This window comes from Melanotaenia boesemani, chromosome 2 (genome assembly GCF_017639745.1).
Source record: "Melanotaenia boesemani isolate fMelBoe1 chromosome 2, fMelBoe1.pri, whole genome shotgun sequence".
Taxonomy (NCBI): Eukaryota; Metazoa; Chordata; class Actinopteri; order Atheriniformes; family Melanotaeniidae; genus Melanotaenia; species Melanotaenia boesemani.
In genome coordinates, this window is record NC_055683.1 from 27,139,979 (window position 1) to 27,165,772 (window position 25,794).

The following is a 25,794-nucleotide window of genomic DNA, read 5'->3' on the forward strand; positions in this document are numbered from 1 at the left end:
ACACTCTCTAAATCCTGACCATGACCATATCTAACAGATGTAATGTTCTTTATATGTTGTGTTACAGCTCATTAGCTGTTCAGATGGAGCAGACAAAGCAAGAAGGAGGACAGAGAGGCAAAAAGCTTGTAAAGCAATGCTTTCCTATGTAAACCATAGTATTTATTTCAGTCAAGATTCTCAACTTCGACTGCAAGTTGAAACAACAAACCGTCAAATCCGTGTGTCAAAGGTCAGGCAGAGTGATACAAGAACACAGAATTCACTTAGCAAATGTCAAATTGCTAATGCAGAGCAGATTTATGAAAATTGCTGCTTTTAAAGCAAGCAGTGATAGAGTGTTTTGGAGGGTCACATGGCAGATTTGAAATGTAACTGCTCCACTCTGCATTGCATCAAACATAATGCACATGCATATCGATGTATACTGTGTAGTGTGCTCATTTCCGTCAGCACATGGTGGACAGAAATTGCTGCTGGCAAGGCACAGAATCAATCCCAATAATGTTGCATCTTTCAGGTGCAGAGGTTTCTCTGACAAGTTGAATGAAATGCATGCTTCACATCTTCAGTTTAAGACATTCAATTTCCAGCTGCTTCTTGAGGCACAATTCCGCAGAGGAGGATCAATGCAAAATGACTGGAAAATTGTTAATGTTATTTACATCAAAGTGAGACTGGGGGAAACCAATTATGCCAGTGATTCAAGGCAATATTCTTAAGTGAGCTGTCCCTTGGGTGATAGTGGTATAATATTTTAATATTATTAATATTCTTAGACCAATCCAATATTATTTTTACAGCACATAAACTCAGATAACCTGGCACAGCTTCAGTACCTTTATAACATTTATGTTTTATTTCATATTTAAAGAACAAAATCATTTGAAAATGTTAAGTGGGGGAAGATAAAGAAAGAAGAACAAATTGGGAATTTGTTGTGGGAAGGAAACAAATCTGGAGATGTCACAGTATATGATGCTTTAGTCTAACGTCTTTGCCCAGATGCTGTTATTTATCTTGTAGCAGGAGTTTGGTTGTGTTTTTCATGTTTCAATTTGCAGTTGTACCACTGTCTCAAAGAAAGAGCTGTGAGGTGATCTGTTGCTGGGTATAAATCAGATTTTATCTGTGAGGTACTGAAGATGAGGTGTTGTGATTGATGCAGCAACCCTGCACAGAATATGTGCAATTTGCTGGCACTTGTGAGAGAACACCTTTTTTTTATTCTAAAAACACATCCACATTGCGAATTCAGCAACATGCGTGTCAAATGATGCCAGCATCTACAGACAAGTACAGGAAATGAAGAACAAAACTGAGGCAAAAGGCCGGTCCGTTTTCCCGTTTGAAACAGATAGACCATGCATAGTTTTAGTGTTTGCACCCACAGATGAAAAGGCTGGTATTTCATGGTCACTTTGTTTCCTCCTGCACTATGAAGCCTGCATACATAAGTGAGATAGCATAGGGCCAATCTCAAATGAAGCTCATTTCAATAAAGCCATTGCAAATCAAGCAAGCCGTGGAAAGAGAGTAGCTTTGCAAAGCTACAGCACATTCTCCATCTCCAGACCAAAGTAAGTCATTATTTAGTCGCAGTGCTATATGAATGTGCATTACGGTTATAGTCCATTTGATGGTGAACTAAAGGTACCTGCCAAGTATCTGTCAGTGTCACTGACAAAAAATCTGCTGAAACATTTAGACATGTCTAAATATTTAAATATGCTGATGTTAAAGGTTGTCAGCAGCCTTTTAGTGAATTCTACACTGAAAAGATCATCTGTCTTAAATTATATTCTGCTCTCAAAACACTGCATTAAAAACAGACTTGGAAAGCATGAATAGGTAAAAGTGAAAATGCACAGTTCAAAGGCCAGCATCCAGCACAGCGTGCAGGTGCATTAGTGCTGGTGGTCTGGGTACTCAGTTGTGTTTTTTTCTTGAAATTCTTTATGTAACAAGAATGAAAAATTATTTTATTTTGAAAACAGGGCTCTTGATTTCCCAAACACATTTGAGTTGAAAGTCAATACATTCAGCTTTTATTTGTTTTCAGTAAAGTAACTCTTTACTGATAAAAAGAGTTGTGCAAATTTACATTTTTATTGTGTTGATCAAGAACATCAAAGTGTTACGGATTAACTTTCTTATCATTTAGACCACAAACAACACCTAAGATTCATTTTAGCGTAGCTCTTTAGTCAATAATGCTTATCTAACTTGTGCAAAATTTCTGAATCCATTTTATTAAAAATTCATTCATTCATTCATTCATTCTCTGTACCACTTAGTCCATTGAGGGTCACAGGAAAGCCGGATTCCAGTCTATTCCAGCATTAACAGGTGAGAGGCAGGGTACACCCTGGACAGTTCACCAGTCCATCATTAAACATATTAAACCATATTCAGTGTAATATGCTGAAATTCTCATTTTAATGGCAGTATTTATAGAAAACTTGGCAAAAAAGGTAAGGAAATTAAAGTTTAGTAAATAATTTCTATCCTTCAATACTACCAATTGGTGTTGTATTTCACGTTATTGGAAAGCTTGATTAGTCGTTACAGTGAGGTAGAACTTGTACGAATTGTGCTTCTGAGGAATGAACAACACAGCTGAACTTTTGGGTAGTGTCCCACAAAAATCTGCCAAAATCCCCTGTAATGTTCTTCTGATGGTGTTCATTCAAGTGCTGTTGGGTGTGTGGCACTCACAGACTGGCACCTGATTGGCACCTAACTGACTGACCAACATTTTTGAATGTGATTCTGGAGCCAGTGCTAATCCCATATATCCACAATCTTGGAACTAAGTCCATCAGCCTCCAGAATGACAACGCTCTCCCTGACAGAGCCAGGATCATCATGGAGTACCTCCAGTATTTGGGATTGGAGACGAAGGAATGGCCTTGCCAGACCTCAACCCCACTGAGCATTTGAGGGACGAGCTTGGGCACCAACACAACCACAATGGTTGATCTTCAACAACCCCTGTTTGAGGAATGGGATGCAAAATGTGACCAGGCTGGTGACTAGCATGAGGAGGATCTTCCACACACATCTGAAGTAAGAAGTGGAAACATGGCCAGTAAGTGTTGTTTTTTTTTTTTTTTCCTTATTACTGTGACAGATTGCAATCATCCAATTAAGCAAGCAACACAAAAAAGAATGAACACCAACAGATGAATATTGCAGAGGTTTTTGGCATATTTTCTAGGGGCACTATTCATACTTCCCAGTTACGTAAAAGTAACTCGTTCCACAGAAGCCCAATCCTTACAAGTTATACTTTGTTGTAAGGTAACTAATCAGGCTTTCCAATGACGTATAATACAACACCAACCGGTTTAATTAAAGGGGAGAAATAACCAACCAAACAAAATTTCATTGCTTTTTGTCCTAAGTCTAAATGGATGCAGGAAACTGTTTCTTTGATGTGCTCTGTACAACACCATAATCCTTGGCCTGCCACTTGGCAAATGAAAGTCACTATTCTCAGTATGTTTATGCATAAATGTCAGCTACACAATACCGTATTGTCTGACACCCGCCTGTGGTGCCCCCCCAGCATGGCTTGTAGCATCAGACGCCTCTGTTTCCTCTGCTGCAGAGCAGTTATGGAGATAGAGACAGAGCACCTGCCCTCGTGCCTGAGCGCTGTTCCCAGCAGCTTGCTAATGTCAACCTGCCTGATACGCACAGCAGGGTGGGGGCTCCAAGACAGCAGCAATTTTCCACTGCATGTGAATGAGACTGGAGAGCAATCTGCTGGCCTAAGAGCCTCATAATCAGCACATCATTATCAGTAGGGGGTTGGTACATGGGGTGGAAGCAGGGTGAGGAGAGTGGAAATAAAGGGAGGGAGCAAAGGATGACACCAAATGAGCCCCTGTTGACATTGAGAAGTTATGAGACACTGCGAAAGGAGGGAAACTAGCATTTAAAAATGCCATGTAAACTGATTTCCAGCAAGATTATACATGTACAAGGCAAAGAATATCACACCTGTTTACACATCAGTAAGGCTCTTTGAGAAACAACAGCAGACTTTATTTAGCTCATGGCAGCTTGGATGTTCCCTGTTAGTGTGCATTATTGCCGGTCTTCTAACTCACAGAATCTAATGGGAGACATACAGATACTTTGTGACAGCTCTTTGAAGCTTACCTTCACAGCATACATTTTTCAGTGAGTTCAAAAGAAACAAGGACAACAAAGCTCATATTGCTGCTCGTACATACACTTGTCTGTTTTCAGAAGTACCCAGCATTCTCTTTGCACTCAAACTGGCCTTTAATCCTTTGACTGATCATAAAGAAAGCATTGTTATATATTGGCACAGGGCAGCAATATGCCATTCTACTTGATCTAACAGTAATAACTGAATTACATTAAGCTGGTTAGGTGCAAGCTATCTTTTTCTGCATGGTAATATTTTGAGCTGATTTTAACCACAGCACAGTGATAAATTTAACTGAATGAATAGATTTGCATGGCAAAAAAGAGGAAAAAAAATAGAAAGCACTTACTTTTAGACTGTGACCCAGTTAATTCTTTATCCCTGGCAGCGAATACTTCCAGAAACAGCTTTTTGGAAAGATTTAGTTGTCATCAGGTTGTTTTTGCAATCCAGGCTTTCGGTTTTAATGTGAAAACAATCAATCATATCCGTCCAAAGAGATGTTTCCTACCACTTTTCGCCGCGTGGGGGCAATAGTGCACAGAGCACTTGGGCTGACAGTACTTGACTGCAAGTTTTGAGCGCTGCTATAGTATGTCATGACAAATTCAATGAAAAGAAAGGGAAAAGAAAAGAAACCCCGAACTGTATAGACATTGGTCGCCTTTTTTATAAGGAAGTTTTTTAACCTCTGTGGTAACGTGGAAACAGCACACACACCTGAGTCACACCTTCCAGACACTGCATTGACTGTGCAAGAATAGTAACATTAAGGAGGTCGATTTATTACAACAATAATCATATGATTTTTTTTTTATCATAATCGTCATAATGTTTTCCCCCTTTTCACTCTTTTCTGTGATGCATTTAGAGGTTACTCAGAGCAGTGAGAAGATGATGTCAATACTCCGTCTCGCACACTTGACAGCCGAGCAAATTCAATTGGACTGACTCCGCCTTGCTCATGCGGGACTTGTCCAAAGGCTTTTCATACCACCGCGTGCCTGTCTGCATGCCTGGTGCTCTCTAACGGAGTCTCTTCTCCACACGCCCCCCGGTCACTCACCCTCATCATCAGCGAGGAGCAGTCTGACGCACAGGACCAGCAGATAGGACTGTTCCCGGGAGTGTGTAGCCACCGCCGTGCAACATGTTCCCAGCGTGGTGCCGGGGAATCCGCATGGGGGGTTCGACGGTACCACCGCGGACCATGTTTGGAGCTGCACAGGTTGGACAGGTGTGGGTCTCCTGTTGGATTCTGCTCTTGTCGATTTGTCTCCCCAGCGCTCAGGCACAAGGTAAGATACTCACCTCAGGCTTTGTTCGCACAGTGTAGTTAAAAAACGCGGTCCAACAACCGCCCCAAAAAGTGGAACCGAGATTTGTTCGGTGAATAAAGGTAAAGGCAAAAGAATATAAGGCAAAGGAAACTATGTCACAAACTTTACGTGCCTCAAAAGATGCAAAAGATTAACCCAGTGTAGTCATAAGAGAATAACAAATAAAACAAATTAAGAATAATTTCCCTCAAACAGCAGTGGGCTGCTTGAATGGTGCAAATGCTCAAAGACAAACTGGCGTTTGAAAACAGTCTAATTTAGGGACAAATGCTGGTTGGTGCTTGGCTGATGTGTGCTTGTCACTGTGAGCAATTTAAAATATTTTAGGATACAACTGATTTCTCTAAAAGCTTAATGGATTGCTTTCAAATTTACAAAATATATTTCTGCATCAATACCACAACATTCACCCATTTATCTCATATTTAAAAATAATTTAGATGGTATTACTGCTCTTCTTGGCCCGTGAAATATGGAAAGTCCGGTGGCCTCAAGACTGTTTTACTGCTGCTCTAGACTGAGCTGCACCCCCTCCTCTCCTCCCTGCCTCCCCATTCACTGCCTATAGGGCTCCTTAATATTCTTGCACAGACAGTCATTAACATGTAGCTATAGCTGTGAATGTAGAAAAGTAACTGTAGTGTAGTGAATGTAGAAGGCTTACTGGATTTGTCCACTTTTGCATTTTGACTTAGAGGATTTGTGAAATAAATTTGCATGTTACAGAATACATCAATTACAGCATGCTGATTTTATCCTTGAAATGCACTAATTTTTACCATGACTGTGAAACTGATTTGACTTCTCACTTGTCGTATGTGAGCGGTTGACCTCTTGGCCATTGAGAAAATTAGATGTACTAGATAATGATAGAAAACCACAGTGAGCAAATTCTTCCTGCCTCCATTTTTGTCGATTGAAAAAGCATAACTGCTGGTTGTCACAAGACGTGAAGGTAAGTTAATGGAGGACAAAGCATGTTGTGTGGGCTTGCTGGAATTTCATCAGCAAGCTTGATGTACATTTTGCTCACAATAAATGACATAGTTTTATACACATTAGTATTCAGCCATGCTCATTCCTTTTAATGTACAGGGAGCTACAGAGCTGTAAAAGAAACATACATGTCTGAGAAATCCTTGAAGCATTTATCTCTGCAGGTCCCAAAGGATAAAAAAAGTCACATTTCTGAGGTTGATTGATATGAGAGGTGCCTTCTCTATGCACTTGCCATCTCACAATCACACTGCTCAGTGCACCAAAGTGCTAAAAGCAGCATAATCCCTGTGCTTGTTTGTTTTTGAACAAGTTGCATTGCTCTAAAGTGCTCCCAACCTTATCTGAAAAGAGTCTCAGGCATCTCCTATTATGCAAGGCACAGTTCTTCTGGCTGTTATTAGCATCATTTTCTCAAGCTAGCATGCCTATAGTATGTGAGGATCTATTAGGTGCTACAGGTCTACTTCACAGGGCTTTACCCTCCCCCAAACAGACCATGTTCTCATCCTTGCTGGTGGTCGCCTGGACTCTTCAATGTTCCCAACTGTGCATTAGCATTGCTGAGAGATTCACTCCTATGTTTGCCTGTTCTTTCAATCGAGGAGGGCTTGCTCTATGGTGCACAATAGCTGCTTTTGGTTCTGAAGAAGCAGTTGTGGTCTTTGTAGGGGGTCCTCTCAGCATCCAGAGAGGTCTTGTTCCTCTGAAGTAGGAAGCAGCTCTCATTCTCATGGGGAATTGTTTGCAAACGAGCGGCGACACAGCAGCACTGCTGCATAAAGTTGGAGATGATTCAGTCATTCCCTGAGAGGGGAGGACCGCTGAGGGTGTCATAATTTAGGCAACACACGTGGACCCCAGGGAACTGTTTATAGCATCTAGCTACTTGTTTTTCAGCAGGCTCCTGCTGTGTTTAATAAAGCTGGCTGTGACAGTGCACAAGAGGATACACGGTAGATCCACAGGGGAGTCTTTGTACAGGTTGCACTCTGCAAGCCAGTCACTGAGACTCCTATGAGGTTTCTTCCTCTCTAGTGGTCTTTGTATGTCCTTCTTCCTCAAAGTCTCAAATCTGCAAAAATCTATGTGTGCTGTGAGTGATTTTGTTTCTGCTTGTATCTCCTCATGTACTTATGCAAAACTGAGTGTGTGTTCCCACTTGCTGGTGCTCATGTTCCTGTCTATTGAGCTTTAATCTAGATAGCAGCATTGACATTCTGCCAACCGACAGCTGCTATAATTTTCTGGACGTACGTTATTATGCAGCATGACAGCTGTCAGCCATTTCCAAATCTTTAAATCTTATGATAATCCACCGTGCTTACAAAAAAAAGCATTTGTTTAAAACACTCTGAATCCTTGTGTGATTAAAAGTCCCTACCCTAATGTGGGCACCACATCATATTTCAGCTACGTCACATACAGTAGTAGCGGTTTAAAAGTTCCCCTGTTTCCATGATGGGTCCTTGACTGGTTCTTGACTGGTCCTTGACTGGTGCTTGACTGATCCTTGGCCGATCCTTCACAGGTCTGTGGGGGTAATGTAATCCCCCGCAATGACGTCGTCAGCGAGGCTCTGCCCCTAAGCAGCCCAAGTAAAAAAACAGCTTCAATCCCGTTTTTGTCCACGGGGAGGAGCAGTGATTTGATCTTGCTGCTCTCTAAACAGTTTATAATGAGCTGTGTCGCTCATTTGTTGCATTTTTGCCAACATTTAAAAAATGATTTGATTTGAAAATGGCATCAAATAAATGTATCAAAAAAGCCGACATGTGTAGCTAATGGTGTTATGAGGCAAAGCACAACCTCCTCAAGTCGGCTAAGTGGTGAATGTCACTAGCAGCGAGCTTTCTAAACATCCCGAGGAGCGCTGACTGCAACGTAAGTTATTCACAGTGGGGGTTGATACAGCTGCTGCATAACTGAATATTGACAAAATCATAACGTAATATCGGCAGGTAAAAAATAACATAATACTGATAATGTGTAAAGCAGGGATCACAAAAGTCCGGACCCAGCCCAACCTATATTCTGAATTAGGCCTCAAAGTGCTATTATCCTAAGTAGATAAGTAAATAAATGGTTTATACTGTGAAATGAAGTGTCCCTGGATTTTATTCATAGCGATCTAGTGATAAAACGTGATAAAACGTCATACAGCTGTGTCTCAGTGGTGGGACAGCTGCCTGCCCGCTGTCTGAAGCAGGCACATGCGCAAAGGCTGGTAGGAATGACAGGAACCAGCAGCCTATCAGTACACAGGGTTTGTGATCTTACAGCCAATCAGAAGCAGAGTAGGGCGGCCATTTATTACAACTCCATAGCCGTGATATACGACAGTTTGGCTGAGAAAGAGTCTCCCTGAGCGGCTCTGTGGAAGTTTAGACGTGCTAAACTACTCGTAAATATTGATGTGTTTACTTTTCCAAACAAGTAAGCAGGTAAAACTATAGACAACAACTATATAATAAAAGTCCTAAAATACCAGGTTCAGCCGTTTAGTTTTTAATACACTGTAAGCATGGTAGCGTGACTGGCGGTCATCAAAAGACCGCTGGCGACGCTTCCAGTGTTTAACACTAGAAAACCCAGAGATTTCTTATCCCTCTACCATGCCCAGAGTACAACCAAAAGGCTGCCCGGTTTGAAATTAACAATTCAATGGCCAACAATTAGCACCTTTACATTTGTAAACACAGCCATTACCTGCCGTTAGCTGTTCAAGCATACTCCTTGGGGGGAGGAGTGTGCTTGAAAAGAGCCTTGTGGACTGTGCTGTATAGTTTCACTCACCACAAACGGTATTTGTGCTTTTGACCATTTCTCACATTTTCATGTACCCTTTATTGAGCATTGGTCATGTGAGTTTTCATCGTCATCACACTACGCCCAGCTTGCTTTCAAGTGAGAGATTATCACGTTTCTGTTTCCACAAAGGCAAGAAGGAAAGCATAATCAAGTATTTCAAATGAGAGATAATTACATTCCTTTTGACCTGGGAACAGAAAAGCAAAATCAATTTAATGTTCCTCACTTCCTAATATGGTGCAACAAGGTTCACAGTCCTCAATGTTTTTAGTAAAAAAAAAAAAAATAAATAAAAAACACCTTACTAACAGGGTGGAATGGAACATAACAGAGTGGAACAGAATATAACAGGGTGGAAAATATTTGTTCCCAATTCCAAATAAAAACGCTTCAATGGCCAGATGATCAGCAATGAATAAAGATATTTCTACAGTGATCCAGATTTTTTGTTTGTTGTTTTTTTTGTTTTACATTTTAGATTTTGTAAGAGATGGGTGTGTTTTAACAACAGCAGTTTTATCCGTGACTTTAATCGATAATTATTATCATTATCCAGTGTATAAAAATGTTGGTGTAAAAACGCCAAAGATAGATAAGCATGATGCTGAACTTCGTGGTCTTAGCTCCTGGTTTGGTGTGTCTTGTTCTGTTTATTATCATTCTGAAAGGTATACCAAGTTGTGGGCTGCATAACTTGAACAAAGGCTAAATTCCTCAACATTCGCACTTGCTCCATAAAATTACCATCTCCAAGGCTCCTCCACCACCACTTTGACTATGGATTGATAAGTAAATGAGCCGCAGTTTTGTAATTGTTGCATTGTCAAAACAGTTCTGTTAGTTTTGTCACACAAAATTCAGTAGACTAGTTGGTTCCTATGCAGTGAATTTACATGTTATTACAAAAATACACAATAATAAAATAGGCAAGTGGTAAGATTAGAATAATGTTATAAGTTCTGCGCAAAGACTCCTTTTTCGTTTTCCAAAACAAAACTGACATAAACAATCTTGAAAAAAATGTGCACGTAGGCTATGAGGAAAGAATGAATGCAATGAAGTAGGGACTGGTTGAATAAACACGGTTTAACTGGACGCCTAAGCGAGCGCGTTGCAGGATGGCTCCAGATTTTATTGTCAAATGGTTCCAGGTCAACCAAGTCCGAACTGCTTAGAGCAGAGTCCTGCACGGTTCCGTTTTGCTACGCATACCTGCTCTAACCCGTTAGAATGACTCCCGAACCCGACTCGTCACCAATGTATTTATTCCATTTAAATCCGAACCAGACTGATGTTTAACCCGCGACCTGAGCCATTAACGCATCATTGCCATGCTGCACCGCTTCTTTTCCATTATTATAGCCTATTGTTGTTTTATCATTGTGTTAATCTAAAACACATAGATAGCCTATGAATGTTTATTTTAAGCTTGCTCAACATTTTTAAAACAGCTTTATATTCCTCTGACTGAACCATTTCAGAGTGAAGACTAAACCAGACCAGTGTGTTTTATTTTGCCACTGAGAGGGTATAATAGGCTACTCGGAGATTGCTGTGCTTTAACAAAATGTAATCCACCTTTCCTGGCAGCAGCTGTGTTCTCCGTTCCTGGACTACAAATCCGGCGGCAGAAAACTCTGCTGCGCAAATACCAGCGTAAAATAAACTTTCATATATTTTCTCTGTGTTGTTGTAGTATATTCAGATGATAAAACAACAATATAATAAAAAAGAAGACTTGGAAGGAGGAACAGCGGTGCAGTAGGCTATGGCACACGTTAACGTTAAAAAGCACACTGCTTGTTGTAAATACTTGGTTTATGCTTTAAGAGGTAAATATTTTGGTTAACATGTTGAAGAAATATCGTTGTTTCTTTTTTCATCTCTTGCTATGCTATTGAATTTGGCAACATTAACATGGAAATTCACTGCATTAGGACCGACTAGCCTACTGAATTTCTGGTAGCATGACAACACAAACTGGACTCGTTTGACCACTCTTACCCAATGTGCAACAATCACAAAACTGGGTCACTTGTTCAGCTGCCTCATTGCGGCTCATTTACGTATCAATCCACAGTCAAAGTGGTGGTGGAGGAGCCTAAGAGATGGTAATTTTCTGGAGCAAGTGCGAATGTTGAAGAAGGCGCATGTTCAAGTTGGGGGCTGCATACAGTACCTTTTGGAATGGTAATCAGAGCGTGTCGGGGAATAGCCCACCTGGAGGGGTGACGTAATCGGGATTCCCGGCGAGCAGGAAGTCGCAGCACAGCGAGTGTTGGATGTCCCCCCGCGATTAGACACATTGAAGTGGAAGAAATTATCTCCGATCCTGCGTGGGGCTTTTATCTGTCGCCCTGTCTTCTTATGGAGGTGAAATAAATAATATGAGAATAAAATAACCCTTCCTAGCTACCTCAAACAGATTCTGTGTTGCTTGATCCAAATCTGATTTGTCTATGTTAATAATGCTAATATTAAAAGATTAATCAGTATGATAAATACATCCTATTGAGAATAGAGCTAGGGGCTGTGATCCAGTATTTGAAAGGTTTTATTAACCTACTAGCATTCATTTCTGAATAAAACAATTGGCAGCGCACAAGCATGTTACAATTTTACATTCCACGTCAAACGATGATTATGTATTAAGTTTTATGCATTTTTATGAATTGTGACTGGCCATCAGAGGTGCTTTGAGTGGCGCCTCTGCCGGTCAGTGTAAATTCAGATAAAATCTGACAGACTACGGGCGATGAGAAGTCTGTGAGAGAAGCGCCATCTTCTGGGTCTACCCTATATTACAAGGAATGGGTGGAGTTTGATTAAAACATCGACACTCCCAGGAGAAGGAGGGGGCCTCTCTGGCGGCTGGAAGTTGGAAGGCAGCTGGCTGGAACTGGAATGGAACTGGGCTGGAAGCCGGCAGGTATTCGGCTGGCTTTCAGCTTGGATGGGAACTTTTAAACCGCTACTACTGTAAGCACATGCACATGTAAACACATTAACAGAAAGATAGACAAATCAATATGTACAAGATTAAAAAAGTGAATCAGGAAACTTCTAATACAGTTTTAATGAAACAAAAAGCTTCACTTAGTTTCTTTGAAAAGTGACAACAAACCAAGTTATTTTCATCCCGATGTGCAACCTTACCCCGTTAGCAGATACAACAGCCTGCATATTAACGTCAATGCTGCATTAGTCTTGTGAATGTGTTAGTAAATATGGTTTCACATGACCTGGTGACACCTGTACAGCAGCTGTTGAAATATCAGTTAGACATCAGAAGTCCTATATGGGAAAATAATGATATGCAAGTGTTGTAACTTATTTGCTGCCATGCTATAATTACGTACAGTGTGCATTCATGACACATGCATTCCCATGTTTTGGTGAAATGCAGTTAATTAAGCATGTTTCCTACACCAGAGAGCAAACAGCTGCTGAAATTTGGACTAAATGCTTGCTTACTCCCCAATGTGGCTCATGCCTGGAAAGACCAGCCAGTGGTTTGCACAGCCTCAGGTGAAATGGTGGCAGCCTGACTTCCATATCAGACTCCTTGTGTGTCTTTAGTGTCTGCCTCCCATGTCTGCCTCGCTGGCTGCTTTTTCTTTTTTTGGCTGCCAAATGCTGTCTACACATGTTTATTCATGCTGCCACGGGATGCTTTATCCAACAAGATGGAAGATATCACAGCTGAAGTATGGGGGAAAAAATCTGTTCACTTGCAGTTTCAATTGAAAGAAAAAAAAAGGAAAAAACATAATGAAAAAGCTTACTTTAAAAATGAAGGGAGGGGGGGGGGGGTCTTTTTAAAGTTAGAAGCAACATATGCTGGAAATATATTTAGGAGTGAAAAATGATTCTAATCAACTTTATTGTTGAAGAACAAAAGGGCTGTTGCACTGTCAATGGTTTTTAGCTTCAGGAAGCCTTTAATTGGCTCAGTCAAGCAGCAAAACTGTGTTTATACTTCATAATGGAAATGTAATCAAATTAACTTGTACTGCAGGGTTTTGGCATTTTCCTTTTGCCTATTAATTGCCATTTGCCCAATCGGATCTGCTAATGGCTATTTGCATTGCACATACAGTCCTGTCTCGCACCATGTGACCCATATGTCTGTAAAAGGGTAGCTGGTTCAAAATGTTACTCTGAGTAACGTAAACCTTTTGCCTTGTTACAGTTAAGCACTGATGTGAGCTCGTAAATCTGAAAATTTTGTGTTTTAAAGAAGGCACATAACTTGAGAATACAAAATATAAAACAACCTGCAAGTAAGACAACATATTAATTCTACAGAATCACTCTATTGAAAGTATTTTCCCACATGGAGCCCCTTCTTTATTTTGCTGGGTGGAAAATACAGTTTGAGTAAGGTATACTCGGATTAGATTTTTCAGGAATAACGGCATCGATTTAGAGGTAATTTCTTCTTTTGGGGGCCAATTTTAATCAAATAGCTGTAGTTTACTTTTTATTTATTTATTTATTTTTTCCATTTGTCCTTGTTTACTGATGAGACGGAGAGGAGAGGAGCTGCAGGGGGAAACAGACAAATTTCTCACATATTAATTCTACAGGCTAAATGTCTAATCAATCTGACACAGAGCTTGGAGGCACTTCAACTATCTAAGAACTAAGAACAACAACAGCAAAAAAAAAAAATGTCTCAGAAGAAGCCCTGAGCTGGTACAGACAGAGAAAGAGTAAATGACCTTGGATACTATATGGAGGGGAATATGAAGTGGCACTATTTATTTAATTTGTCCCATATAATTTTGACAAGGGAGCAAAGATGTTGCACGGGCTTCATCATCAAAGTATAATTTTAAGGGGCAAATTGAAAACCCTTTAAAAATGGTGTCATTACTTTCATCCTGGGAAAAGAGAAATTGGACCATACGTATGTCTTCAGGTCCCCAAGCTGTTCCATGTAAACATTTAAACAACACAAAGGCAACTCAAAGAAAAATGTGTTGAGAAACAATGCTTTTTACAGCATAATGTGCTCACTGAATCTCTGCTCACATCCAGCTTGCCCCTCCTGGGGACTGGTGAGTGTATTCTTGTGTTGTGAATAAAATGGCAAAAGAGACAAAGAAATAGAGAAATGGAGGAACAACTGCGGTGGTGTGGGGGTGGAAGGAGCACTCCCCCCCCCCCCCCCCCCCCCCCCCCCCACCCTGTCCTAGTAAAAACAACTGGTGGTACAAATCCATTTTTCTTTGTACATTCACATGAATGAATCCACATCTTGACATTCTGCTCCATTCTTGTCCTGACCTCAAACCAAACCAGTCACAACACTGCGATTCCCTACAGTAAGTGATAACATGGACAGGCACACCATTACTCCTGTTAAAGTCGATACAGATAGTGGAAAAGAACATATGAAATTGTTTGCTGAACAGCGGTAAACCCAATAACATAAAGTGAAAGAAGACAGAAAAAGAGTAAGCTTCTTTTTGCTTCCCTTGCCTCTTTGCAGCATCAAAGCTGCATCTTCCATGGGATTGTTTTTTTGTTTTTCACATTTCTCCAGAGATGCATCATGCATGAAATGGGGTCAAAGGTCAGCAGGTTTACAGAGTTAGGTGAGTCTAGTCTGTGGCATACTCCCTATGTAAAGGCAAGATCTTGTATGTAAACCTTGAAAGGCTGAGTTTGCAGCTCTGCTCAGACTGTGCTTGGCAGCAAGCCTACCAGACTCACAGGGGGGCCTGGCGAAATGCCTCTCGCTGCATCTCAATGCCTTGTGCTCAGTATTGATTACGACTTGAGCTGACTCTCATCCTCCATTGTCCTGCTCTTGGACACATGGGATATAATACCATGTTTGACTCTGTTTCCAAGCACCTACCCACCTACCTCCTCTTCCCAGAGGCGGCTTTGGAGCTCAACAACAGGCCCCCCCCACTTCTGTCACAGACTGACACTACTACACCTTCACTAAAAACAAACACGCAGCAGATATACAAGAGGATATCAGTGTGGATGACAAAACGTGGAACATGCAAACGCATCAGCTAAGATAAATGTTAAGAAGTTGCCACCAACAATCTCGTCCAGCAAGGCTTTTGTGTTTGCTGATAAGGCTAGCACGCATGGCAGAGCGGAACAGGTTGTCATTGAGGCATGATGGCACTTTACCGTACACATATCTTTGATCACTGTCCTTGCCTGTAACATCAGCAGAGTGTCATTTAAGAAATGTGATGTTGACGGGAGTCGACAGCAGTACTGCAGGCTTCTTCTCTGTGGCGTATGTCACATCTGGATTCCCTTTCCTTAGCGCTCTACACAAGCAATGAAAAGACTTCAGGTTATGGACTAAAAGCATATGGCTGGATTCACCCTGAAAAAGAAAGGCTGCTTTACTTTTCTAACCAAATGATGCTTCTGATTATCATTAATGCTATTATAATTAATTAGTTAATTATCTTTTTTTTGACCATGGATCATTACAATTTCATTTATATGCTAAGGAACGATGACTGATAAGATATAAAGTACATAATTAAAATATGCACCATGACCATAAACCCCTGAAAAAAAGGAGGTGGGGTTTGATAGTTTGACCGCTTGAATGATACAAATTATGTACGTGTACAGTACTTACAAAAATCAATGCAGCCCAGCAGCTCCCTTTGAAATCAGCAAATTGAGAAACTTGTGTTATTCACTCTGCTTGTACATGGTTCAGGATTAATAGGTGTTGAGCCCTGGAGAGCAAGTATTTGACAATGAAGCATGAATCCGCCAATACGCAAATCGAGTCTGCCATGTGTTTCTGCCTGGAATGATTTAGGATCAGTTTGGAAGAGCTCCTCGGAGGTTAAGTGGGAAGCCTGTGGTGCATTGCACCTTTGAAAGCAACCAATACTGACAGGGATGAAAGAGATCCTGTGCAGATACATTTGCCTACTTATTCAAATTTCAAAGGCAGCTTGAAAGAGGAATCCAATAAAACTTCCTTTATTGCTTTAATGCATGCTAGCAGATGCACAAACATGCACACAGTAGAAGTGTGCGCATATGCTAATACACACACATTTTCTTATTCTAACGCATGCATCGACACAAATACATGTAGATTGTTTCATTATCGCTAAATGGAGCTTTCTCAAAAGACCAAACCAGTATTTGAATACAGCTTTTGGCACAACTAATGAAAGTGGGGCACAGCTACAACGTCTCGTGTGAATAGAAAAAATCAGAATCAGCTTTTTCAGCATGTAGACTCATGTTCTGATGGCCCTCTGTGAAAAAAAGTTCTTTGCCATGTCGCTGTCAGTGTCAACAGCAGTAAGGTGGAGGAGAAAGGGAAACAGGAGGAGAAGTGAATGTTGCGAAGGATGTCGATGTTAGGTGGGGTATTGATGGAAGAAAGGAGAGCGCTGCATCAGTGGGGCAGAGATTGCTGTGGTGTACAGGAGCACAAATGCTAAATTCTGTGCAGATCCAATGGCAGCTATGAAACAGCTGACAGTAAAATGGGGGGGATCAAAGGGATTAGTGTGCCCTATTTGAGTCTAAACAGTAACCCCTCCACTTCTCCTGCTGCCAACTTTTTTTTTCTTTTTTTTTAGATACATTTACTCCTTTTTTTCATTGCTCTGTTTGGCTTGTTTATGACAGCCAATCCTGCCATGCATCTGACTTATTTTTTTACTTGTAAAAAAAAAAAGACCATATAAAGAGGTTACTTTCAAAATTAGAAGCTGGATGGAGAAAGATGCCATTTACACACACATGCACGCAGACATAACAAAAATCAAATACCTACACACCAGGAATCCAGACAAAACAAAGACATTGCATCTGAAGGAATGGGATGCAACTGTCAGATGCAATCAGTTCTGCCTTTTGTGATCTGAGTGAGATTTCCTGTCACTGAGGTTTGAGACACAGCCTGTTTAATTCTGCAGGGGGCTCCCATGTCCCAGATGCCTCGGTCACTGTCTCCTCTTGTCACAGAGCCCGGGTGAAGTAACTAAACAAACGAGCCCAGGCGTCCCCTGTTGGGGACATGTACTGTACTGCACCGGGAGGCCTTCTGACAACATTGGCCTCCTGTCTCCAGACAAGAGAAACAGCGGACATGTGAACTCACTCAAGGCTGATGCAGAGCTTTTACTCCAGAGAGTAAAGCCAGATTTAATCTACATCACATATGACACACCGTACATATGATAGCTCAAAACTGATTTGTAATGCCTGACTTAAGGAAAAGCATTATGGGAAAGCCAGAACTGGTTTATGTTGCCCCTCTTTGGGACACAGATTCTACATATGAACACATTATGGCTGCAGCTCCTCTGACATGTGGTGCCATTGCAGAAGCCTTGGGCTGCAATTCATCATCATTGTCCTCAAATCTTTTACAAAGTGCTGGTCAAGCTGTTCTAATTTGCATGTTGGGGGGGCTTTTGAAGAGTAAATCCCTAGTTCTGTGAAAGATAATGTTTGAGCACATATCTATTATAACAGTGGTGGACAGGCTCTAGCCTGTGGGAACTGCAGGAATGGAGAGTCATATCAGTTAAATGAATTTGCTCTCGCCAATGTTTAATTTCACAAAATTCAATTAAAAAGCTTTATTTCCACTTCTGTAATCACTCAAGGGGTTGTCACAATTAGATTATAGAAAGAAAATTACGCGAAGAAATGACCAGTTCAAAATGGGTTCTTGGAGTGCTTGTTATATCAATCTGTTAGTGTCCTTCTAATGCTCATAATGAATATTTAGCCTTGATAAGTCGAGAAAATGTTCCTTTTAATTTCCAGGTAGAGAAACTATAATGATGGTGTGAGAATATATTGAGGTTTGGAGGATATACTGGATGAGAAGAAGTGCATAGATCTGGGGGAACAGACCTTGTCACTGCAGCACTTTTCTGCTTTTATCTTCTTCTGTAGGCCCTTTTCTCAATGTGCTGATTTTCATGTCGAATGTCCTTTTATTTGCACTGTATGTTGAATTGGACACAGCTCTCATTTTGCTTCACTACATTAGTGAAGAATAGTGAAGAAAAAGTAGAAAGGACACAAAACAAATGACAAAGTGTGCATGTTCGCTATCAGAGTTCTTACAAACCGACTGCAGAGCTGACATATGCAAACGCAAAGGGTGGCAGTGTTTAAAAGCTTTAATCACACCGGCACTCCATAGCCCAATGTGGCGTTGCGCTCTGCATCATTGAAAGCTTGTTTTATTAATGTTGTCCAGAGTGAAGTATGGTGGGGTAGAGGGGTTGCTTTGTGTTCTTGATTTAAAGTGGGGTGGAGCAGAAACAATGGGCATGAAAAAAACATGGCAAAGCTGTAAGAAGCAGCCAACTTCCATTACTTTAGAAGGCACAGTGCCCAAAATGGAGCATGAAGAAGTGGATGTACATTATAGAGAAAAGCATTCACATTTGATGTGTCTTAATGATACAATAACTGTACGTGAGGTCAAAATGTAAGCAGTTTTAGACGATCAGTGGGTTTTTTCTCTGGAGAGGGCTTTGGGTCGTCAGAATTAATGGAATTATATCATCATTTGCTTTATGTGACACATGCAAGCCAATGAAGTCAAAGTATGGTGTCTTTGAGCATGTGGGTGAAGTTAAATCTCATGTGAGACTGATGCCTAATTGCTCTCATTAGCAGCGAATGTTCACACCAGTTATTCTGCACAATTAACCGACTGCCACCAAGATGTTATGAGGCAGAATATTGCGCTGGGTCAAGAGAAAAAAAAATGTTGTAATTAATTCTCACTTAAACTAATGATTTCATATTTCAAAGGCTGGTACAATGGCATTTTTGTTATGATTCCCTGAGGGGAGACCACTGAGTGTTTTGTTTTTTTTGTTGTTTTTTTTTCACTATGCATCATGTGGAAATGAGGAAGTGCACGTAGTTGATGGAAATCAGAAGCCATTGTTGTTTGACAGAAGGCACCTTTGCAGTGATTGCCTGTGTTATTAATTTGTGAGATGAGAGGAGGCAGGCTTCTCCAGCCTCTGATGGTTACGTGCCGCATTAAAGAACTGTTGCTATGAATGACACTCGGGACTAATGAATATGAATACATTTATAAAAATAGGCACAGGCTCCCCTCTCAGTGCAGATTGGGAGTGACAGTCACATTGGTTGGGTATGGTTGATGAGAGAGGGAACCGCTGCCCCAGGAGATGGAGGATGCTGCAGGGATCAGACAAACAACCCGCTCACAGACAAACACACCACATACTATCATCTGCAGCCAACTGCCCTCACATGATCATATTAAAAATACCCCAGCGTTTAAGAAAGAAATCTCTGTTTACACACTGACCACAAAGTGTATCTCTACCCTACTGCTCTATAACTGCAATGATAATTATAACAATATCCATCACAGCTTGCTCTTCTCTTTGTGCATGGTACCCCGCTGAAAAGATCATTTAATATCATGTGCTGAATATTGAACAGATGGGTGCCTTGAAAGAGGATTTGTTTTAATTTAGAAAATCCACAGGTGTGGTGTTGTTAGCAAGTGATTTATGCTGCACAAACAGCACATTTACATTGTCTGTCAGCTAACTTATAGATTGTTTCCGGTGGAAGCAAAGTGCAGTAATTTATTGTCATTAATGCACTATTCATTATGTTGAAACTGACTTTGGAGATACGAAGATGCATTGATTTAGATCTGTGGTTGTAGTTTGGTATTTAAACACTGTCATTACCTTATCACCATTAATAATATACCACTGATGACTGAATGGCATTTGTTCATATTGTGTAAAAGGCAGAGAAGAATGCTTTTACCTCCCTTGTTTTGATTTTCCCCGCAATGGTTTGAAACCATTTGTACAAATATGTCACATGAAACATTTTTCTTCCCCATTTTCTCCCTTAATCCATTTTCTCATGTGCTCCACCTCACACAAGTTTGTCTCTCTGAAGGTGTATTTCAGTTTTCTATTATTAACTTTGTAAGCGCTGACCTGCCATCCCATCTGTCTGTCATCAGATAAATTTCTGTCACTGAGTGTCTGATCTTTCTGAGATGAGAAAGTTGGAAGAAAGATAATGCAAACATGTTTTTCTGTTTTCCTCGCTAGGTAATGATTTTAATTAAATAAATGAAGATTTGATTGGCTGCAGATTAATAATTCAAGATGTTATTTGTCACAGTGTTCAGTTTATGTTCAACAGTGTAACCGTTTTCCCCATCTTCTAAATTTTCCAGAAGAGTTAATGTCTTTATTTTCTGTTAAGTTTAAAGCACAAGCAGGGCTAATCTCTCAAAGTTCTGTGAAGGTCTTTGATTGAGATAAGTGGGATATTCATTGCCTCTGACAGGCGTAACCTTGGTGAGTGTTCACTGGCAGCCACTTGAGGAACGTAGCAGACTGTGTGCGCCGGACATGAGGGGCAAAACTGACACTGTGGTGCTGCCATAAAGGAGTGGCCCAGTATTTTAAACTCAAAGAAAACACATGAAGTAAGTAATTAAGTAAAGTTTTATTCATATAGGACCTTTCAAGATAAAAATCACAAAGTACTTCACACAGAAATCCAAGATACAAGAAAATATAAAACACAACAACACAAAGTTTAGAAAAATGGGTTTTTAGCTGCTTTTTTAGAGATCACTGACTTCTCGAATCTCAGCCTCAGAGGAAGGGAGTTCCAGATAGTATATCGACTGTTGCAAAGGCTGTCACCTTAGTCTTTAGTCATGTTTGCTGCACAACCAGCAGACCTTCATCACATAACCTCAGGGACCTGCTGGGCACATACAGCTTTATGTTAAAACCAAACATTTTGAAATGAGCTGTAGTGGATGGGGTCTCGGTGCAGCTGAATTAATAATGGAGTGACATGAGAATACTTTGACAATTTTGTTTGGAACTTTGCAGCAGTGTTTATTGTTTTATTTGGATCTCCATTAGCTGCAGCAAAACTGCAGCTATTCTTCCTGGGGTCCGAAGCATTCTGAAGAACTTTTAGATGATCCATTGTTTACTCAGACAAGTAAACAACAAATTGCAGAAATCAAGGAGCAATGAACTAAAATCTTGCAGGGTCATTTCCAACTCAGGGCGACAACAAAATGACTGACTTAAATGATAAAAACAGGAGCGAACCAAAGATTTAACATGCGCATCCAGAGATCACATCAATTCCAGAGTTAGACGGAGGTTTCAAACTGAAGATTTAACTAAAACAAAAAGCGAGCCAGAAGATTCTACCGTCTTTGGTAGGAATCTATCAGGAGGTCAGAAAAAAAAAAAAAAAACTTCAGTTTTCTCTTTATTAAGCTAAAGAAAATCTTCAGCATTCCAGTTTCTGACTTCAAGCACCTGAGCAAGATCTGAACCTTAAAAACATTATAGGGTTTTAATAAAATATACAACTGAATGTTATCAGCATAGCAGTGATAGGAGACATTGTTAACAGGGCTTAAAATATGCTGAAGAAGGAGCAGATACAAAAAATCTGACTAAAGTGGGTTAGACGGCATCAATGGATGTAAGCCATCAAACTTACTAAATAGCAATGAACCTCGAAAGCTGCAGACAAATGAATTGCATTCCCAGTATTTAGCCTCTCTCCACTTAGAATAAACATATAAATAAACATGAATCTCTCTAATATATGTCAGTGTTATGCCATTTTGTGCTATACTACTTAATTCAGTTATTTTGCCCTTGAAAAATAATTGATTTAAAATCATTTCTCACCGGCTGGAAATATATTAGATACAGCTTCTCTTTAGATTATTCTATTTAAAATCGTAGAGGCATAACAGACTGATAGAAACACTACAATTTTCCCCCTGAAAAAAATATACGCACTGGTTTGTGGCATAGAAAAGACAGAGAAAAAGCAAATGTAAGAGCAATCTCAGGAAAAATGCTTATCACTCTCTTCTCTCTTCTTCTTCTTATGGTGACTCACTTATTTACTTGTTATTTGTATGATTGCACGTCTGCGTTGATGCTGTTGTTCTAAAGTGTGCACGCTTGTGAGTGCTTTTGACATGTGTTCTTATAAATCAAACAGCTAAAAGACAGAGAAAAAAGGCGGTTTATCAAAGAAGAGTTGCACCAGCTTCTGTCAGGTTTCAGCTCTCATATTGCTGAGCCCCAGGGATTCTGTTTGATTTCCTCCTGATTCAGCAAGGCTGCCATTTCCTTCTGAAGGTAGTTTGGCATAAGCTGCTCCTAGGGGTCAGGGGCCAATTCAGCATTATTGAATAATAAATAAATAGAAATGTGTTCCGGCCGTAGCTTATCCCTGTTGTTTCTTCTTCTCTCACTTCCCCAGGCAGACAGACAGCAGCTGGAGCCTTGTATTCTCTGTAATGGCCTGTATATATGCAGGGTTTCATATTTCAATCACCACCTCCGCAGTAGAAATTGGTGGTTTAAGATTAAGTTGAAATTGGAAAGTGGCTATCGTGTCTGCATGAGGAAGCACATTTGAATCCCAGCAGAGAAGGTGCTCGGCAGCCACATCTGGACAGAAAAGCCAAGACAAGTCCTTTGGAGCAGAGTTTACGTTAGAGCCACAAGTGCTTCAGCAACTTTCTGGCCTCAGCCAAATTATTTTTCAGTGGAGGTTGCATCAGGAACATGAGATTTGAGGAAGCATTTCATAATAGTCCAACGATCAATGATTCATCACTGAAAATATTAATGAACCATAAATGATGTACCAGACATTGAGGACGTTGATATACAATCATATTATTAAATGTCTCCAGTGTTCATTGATGTAATAATTGTAATAATTAATGCTTCGTGTTTGGATATAAAAACTTAATGGACAATGATGTGCCAGCACATACTCATTTGGATTATGTAGTTATGCTTTAAGTCTGTCGACTTGTGCGAGTTTCACCTTTCGCTTCTTGCTGTCACTTACTTTTCTTATTCACATAGTCTCTCTCTGCTACATCAACTGAATATTCATTATGTAGCTAATGGTGGCGCCTTTGAAGAGGAATGATCATATTTAATTTTCTCGCCTGAGAAGGAACAGAGTCACTGAGAAGGGAGTGTAGAAGAGGAGTGTATGGGAAAGATAAAAGGGAGGGAGTGAGAAAATTACATCAAGCTATGAATGGAGTGGCACTGGTGCATGGAGTTTATGGACAGGCAGAGGCGGGGCAGATGAAGGGGGTGAGATGAGTCGACAGATTACAATAAGATTATATCAGTCTATCTGTCTGATAGTATTGATTGACCGGCACCTGCTTCTCCACAACTCCTCCACCTCTCAATAAAAGCACCGTGTATGAGGGTGCATTGTTCTTTTCACCACTATGTGCCTCAAACAGGAGAGTCCTTCTTTGAACGCTGTTTTTTTTTTTTGTTGTTTTTTTTTTCTTTTTCCTTTCACTCTTGGCAAGACAGAATCAGATTATGAGAAAAAAAAAAGTCAACCAGTGGCCACAACGGTATTTCTTTGCTCCAGCAGCTGGAGTTCCTGGCTGTGTTTATCGCTTTATCGATTACCATCACAAGGCAGTAATTTGCCAGGACTTGCAGGGACATGATTAAAGATCCGCTAGCAATGCACGGTGGCTCCAGTTGGTGCTGGGGTGTCATGTTGATGAGCATGCGTTGACATATGTACACACGTACATGGACACTGTCACACTGGTAAGCAGAGTGTGCTTAAGGGAGGGGGTTGTGGGGTGCATTCCTGTCATAGACATCAATGGCTTTAAATCTCCTGAGCTAACCTTTTAATGCTCTCAGATTCTTATGGCTGGCTGGATAATTGATTGTGTTTGGTCTAATGGGATTAAGAGGCAGTAGTGGCCTTGGGCTGGACACAGTGGCAGCAATGGCAGAAATGGTGGTGGACTGGAAGATGGTAGATAGATGAATTTAAAGTGAATTAATTTGGCTGTAAGGAAGAAAGGTGCGCTTTGTGTGCATGTATCTAAGAGGGGGTCCAACAGACAGAAAGAAGGAGACAGATTGTGAGACAGAGAGAAGAAGCACATTTGAAAACCACTGAAAGGATAAAAACAGGGTGAATAGATAGCTGCAGGTCTGCTTCTCAGTCCATCCCTAATTAGCTGTATAAGAAAGCCAGGGAGCTGTTGGTATCCCCAAGTGAAAAGCTTGTTAGAGTAAGAGATACTATCTGTTGGCTATTGGTTTTGGCCATGTTTTGCTCACTCGGTGAGTCACTGGGTCTGCGGTGTGCAGAGAGATGAAAGTGGCAAGAAAATGAGAGCTGGGGTGTGAGACCCCCCCCCCCCACCCCCTCATCACCTAGGACAAAGGCTGTCCCATCCTAACATTACAAGAGTTACTGTATTCTAGCTTCATCTTTTGGGCCAGAGCTTGTTTGAATGTGTCTACTAGCCTCTCTTTCTTCTCTGGATTATTTTTAACTCCTTTCCACACTTGGGACGAGATAAAAGCTGAAGCCTTTTGCAGAAGAGTAGTGAGGGATGATGATGCTGTTAGTAAATTTGTGTTTGAGTTTTCACTGACGACTTGGTGCCTGGGATATTGTAGTTGTGTGTCTCAAATTCTTGTCTTTTTGTAGCATATGGCACTATCATGAGCTTATGTAAAGCAAATAGCTGTCTCCGTCAGTTCCAGGTTTTTATTTGTTTTTTTTATTTGTTTTTATGCTTCTATGTTTTTTGAAGTATGTTGTATACAGCCAAGCAGTGCCTAACAGTATAGGGGTTAACAGGGTCTGTCATTGCTGGATTGCTGGCTCTATTCACAAGTCCAGTCAGCCAGATCATGCCACAGATCCAGGTTTTGTCTCCAGTGAATAGAGGCTGCTGCAGCCCACCAGCCCTTTATACTGGGCCACGTTTTCACTTGGGATCAGAATATGCCAGGTCAGGATAAACGTTGCCATTTTGCCAGCTTCCTCTGGCAAGAGTATTGAAGCTGAAATGTGTCATTGTGCGTATGTGTCTGTGGTTGCATGTGTGATGGAATAACTGTTAGTTAATGAAAGACAAACAGAAAGGAGAAAGAAAAACAGAAATAACAGGAGGGTTTGTGGAAAGGCAGATGATAAATCTGGTGTTTAAGGACCAAGCTGTGTGTGTCTGCTTATCCTCTAGGATTATGAGATAGAATGGAGAACTACGCCGCACATGAAAAATCATCTTGTGTGTTTGCAAGGTTGAGAAAATGTGTCACTCTGACCTGGCTGTCTGCCTATTGTAGTCGATGAAACGACAGGTGAGGGGTTGCTATGGTTACCTTGAGTAGGGGTACGGTTGGAATGAGTGTTTTTGTGCAACGGCTTTGCAATTTCACAGTTAGATCTTTTTTACACCTCACATGCACCTCCTACACCTCCTAGTTTCGTTTAGGTGATGGGTGATGTTGTAACACCATATGGGTGCAGCAGGTGTTACTAGTAGGTGAGTGCCAGTCTTTGCACACAGGAGTAATAGAAAGAGCTGTCTGTCAGTCCCTTTCT

General features: G+C 40.8%; 1 protein-coding gene across 2 annotated transcripts in view; it reads left to right on the forward strand.

The window, feature by feature from the left end:
- The first annotated feature begins 5,162 nt into the window (after positions 1 to 5,162).
- sdk2a (sidekick cell adhesion molecule 2a) overlaps positions 5,163 to 25,794 on the forward strand; it is an 84,649-nt gene continuing 64,017 nt past the window's right edge. Inside the window, exon 1 of one of the 2 annotated variants that reach the window (XM_042004966.1) lies at positions 5,163 to 5,481. In XM_042004966.1, the coding sequence (XP_041860900.1) occupies positions 5,334 to 5,481 (148 nt within the window). In that variant the 5' untranslated portion in view covers positions 5,163 to 5,333. The remainder of the gene's footprint in view (positions 5,482 to 25,794) is intronic. The other variant, XM_042004973.1, reaches the window with a different exon arrangement.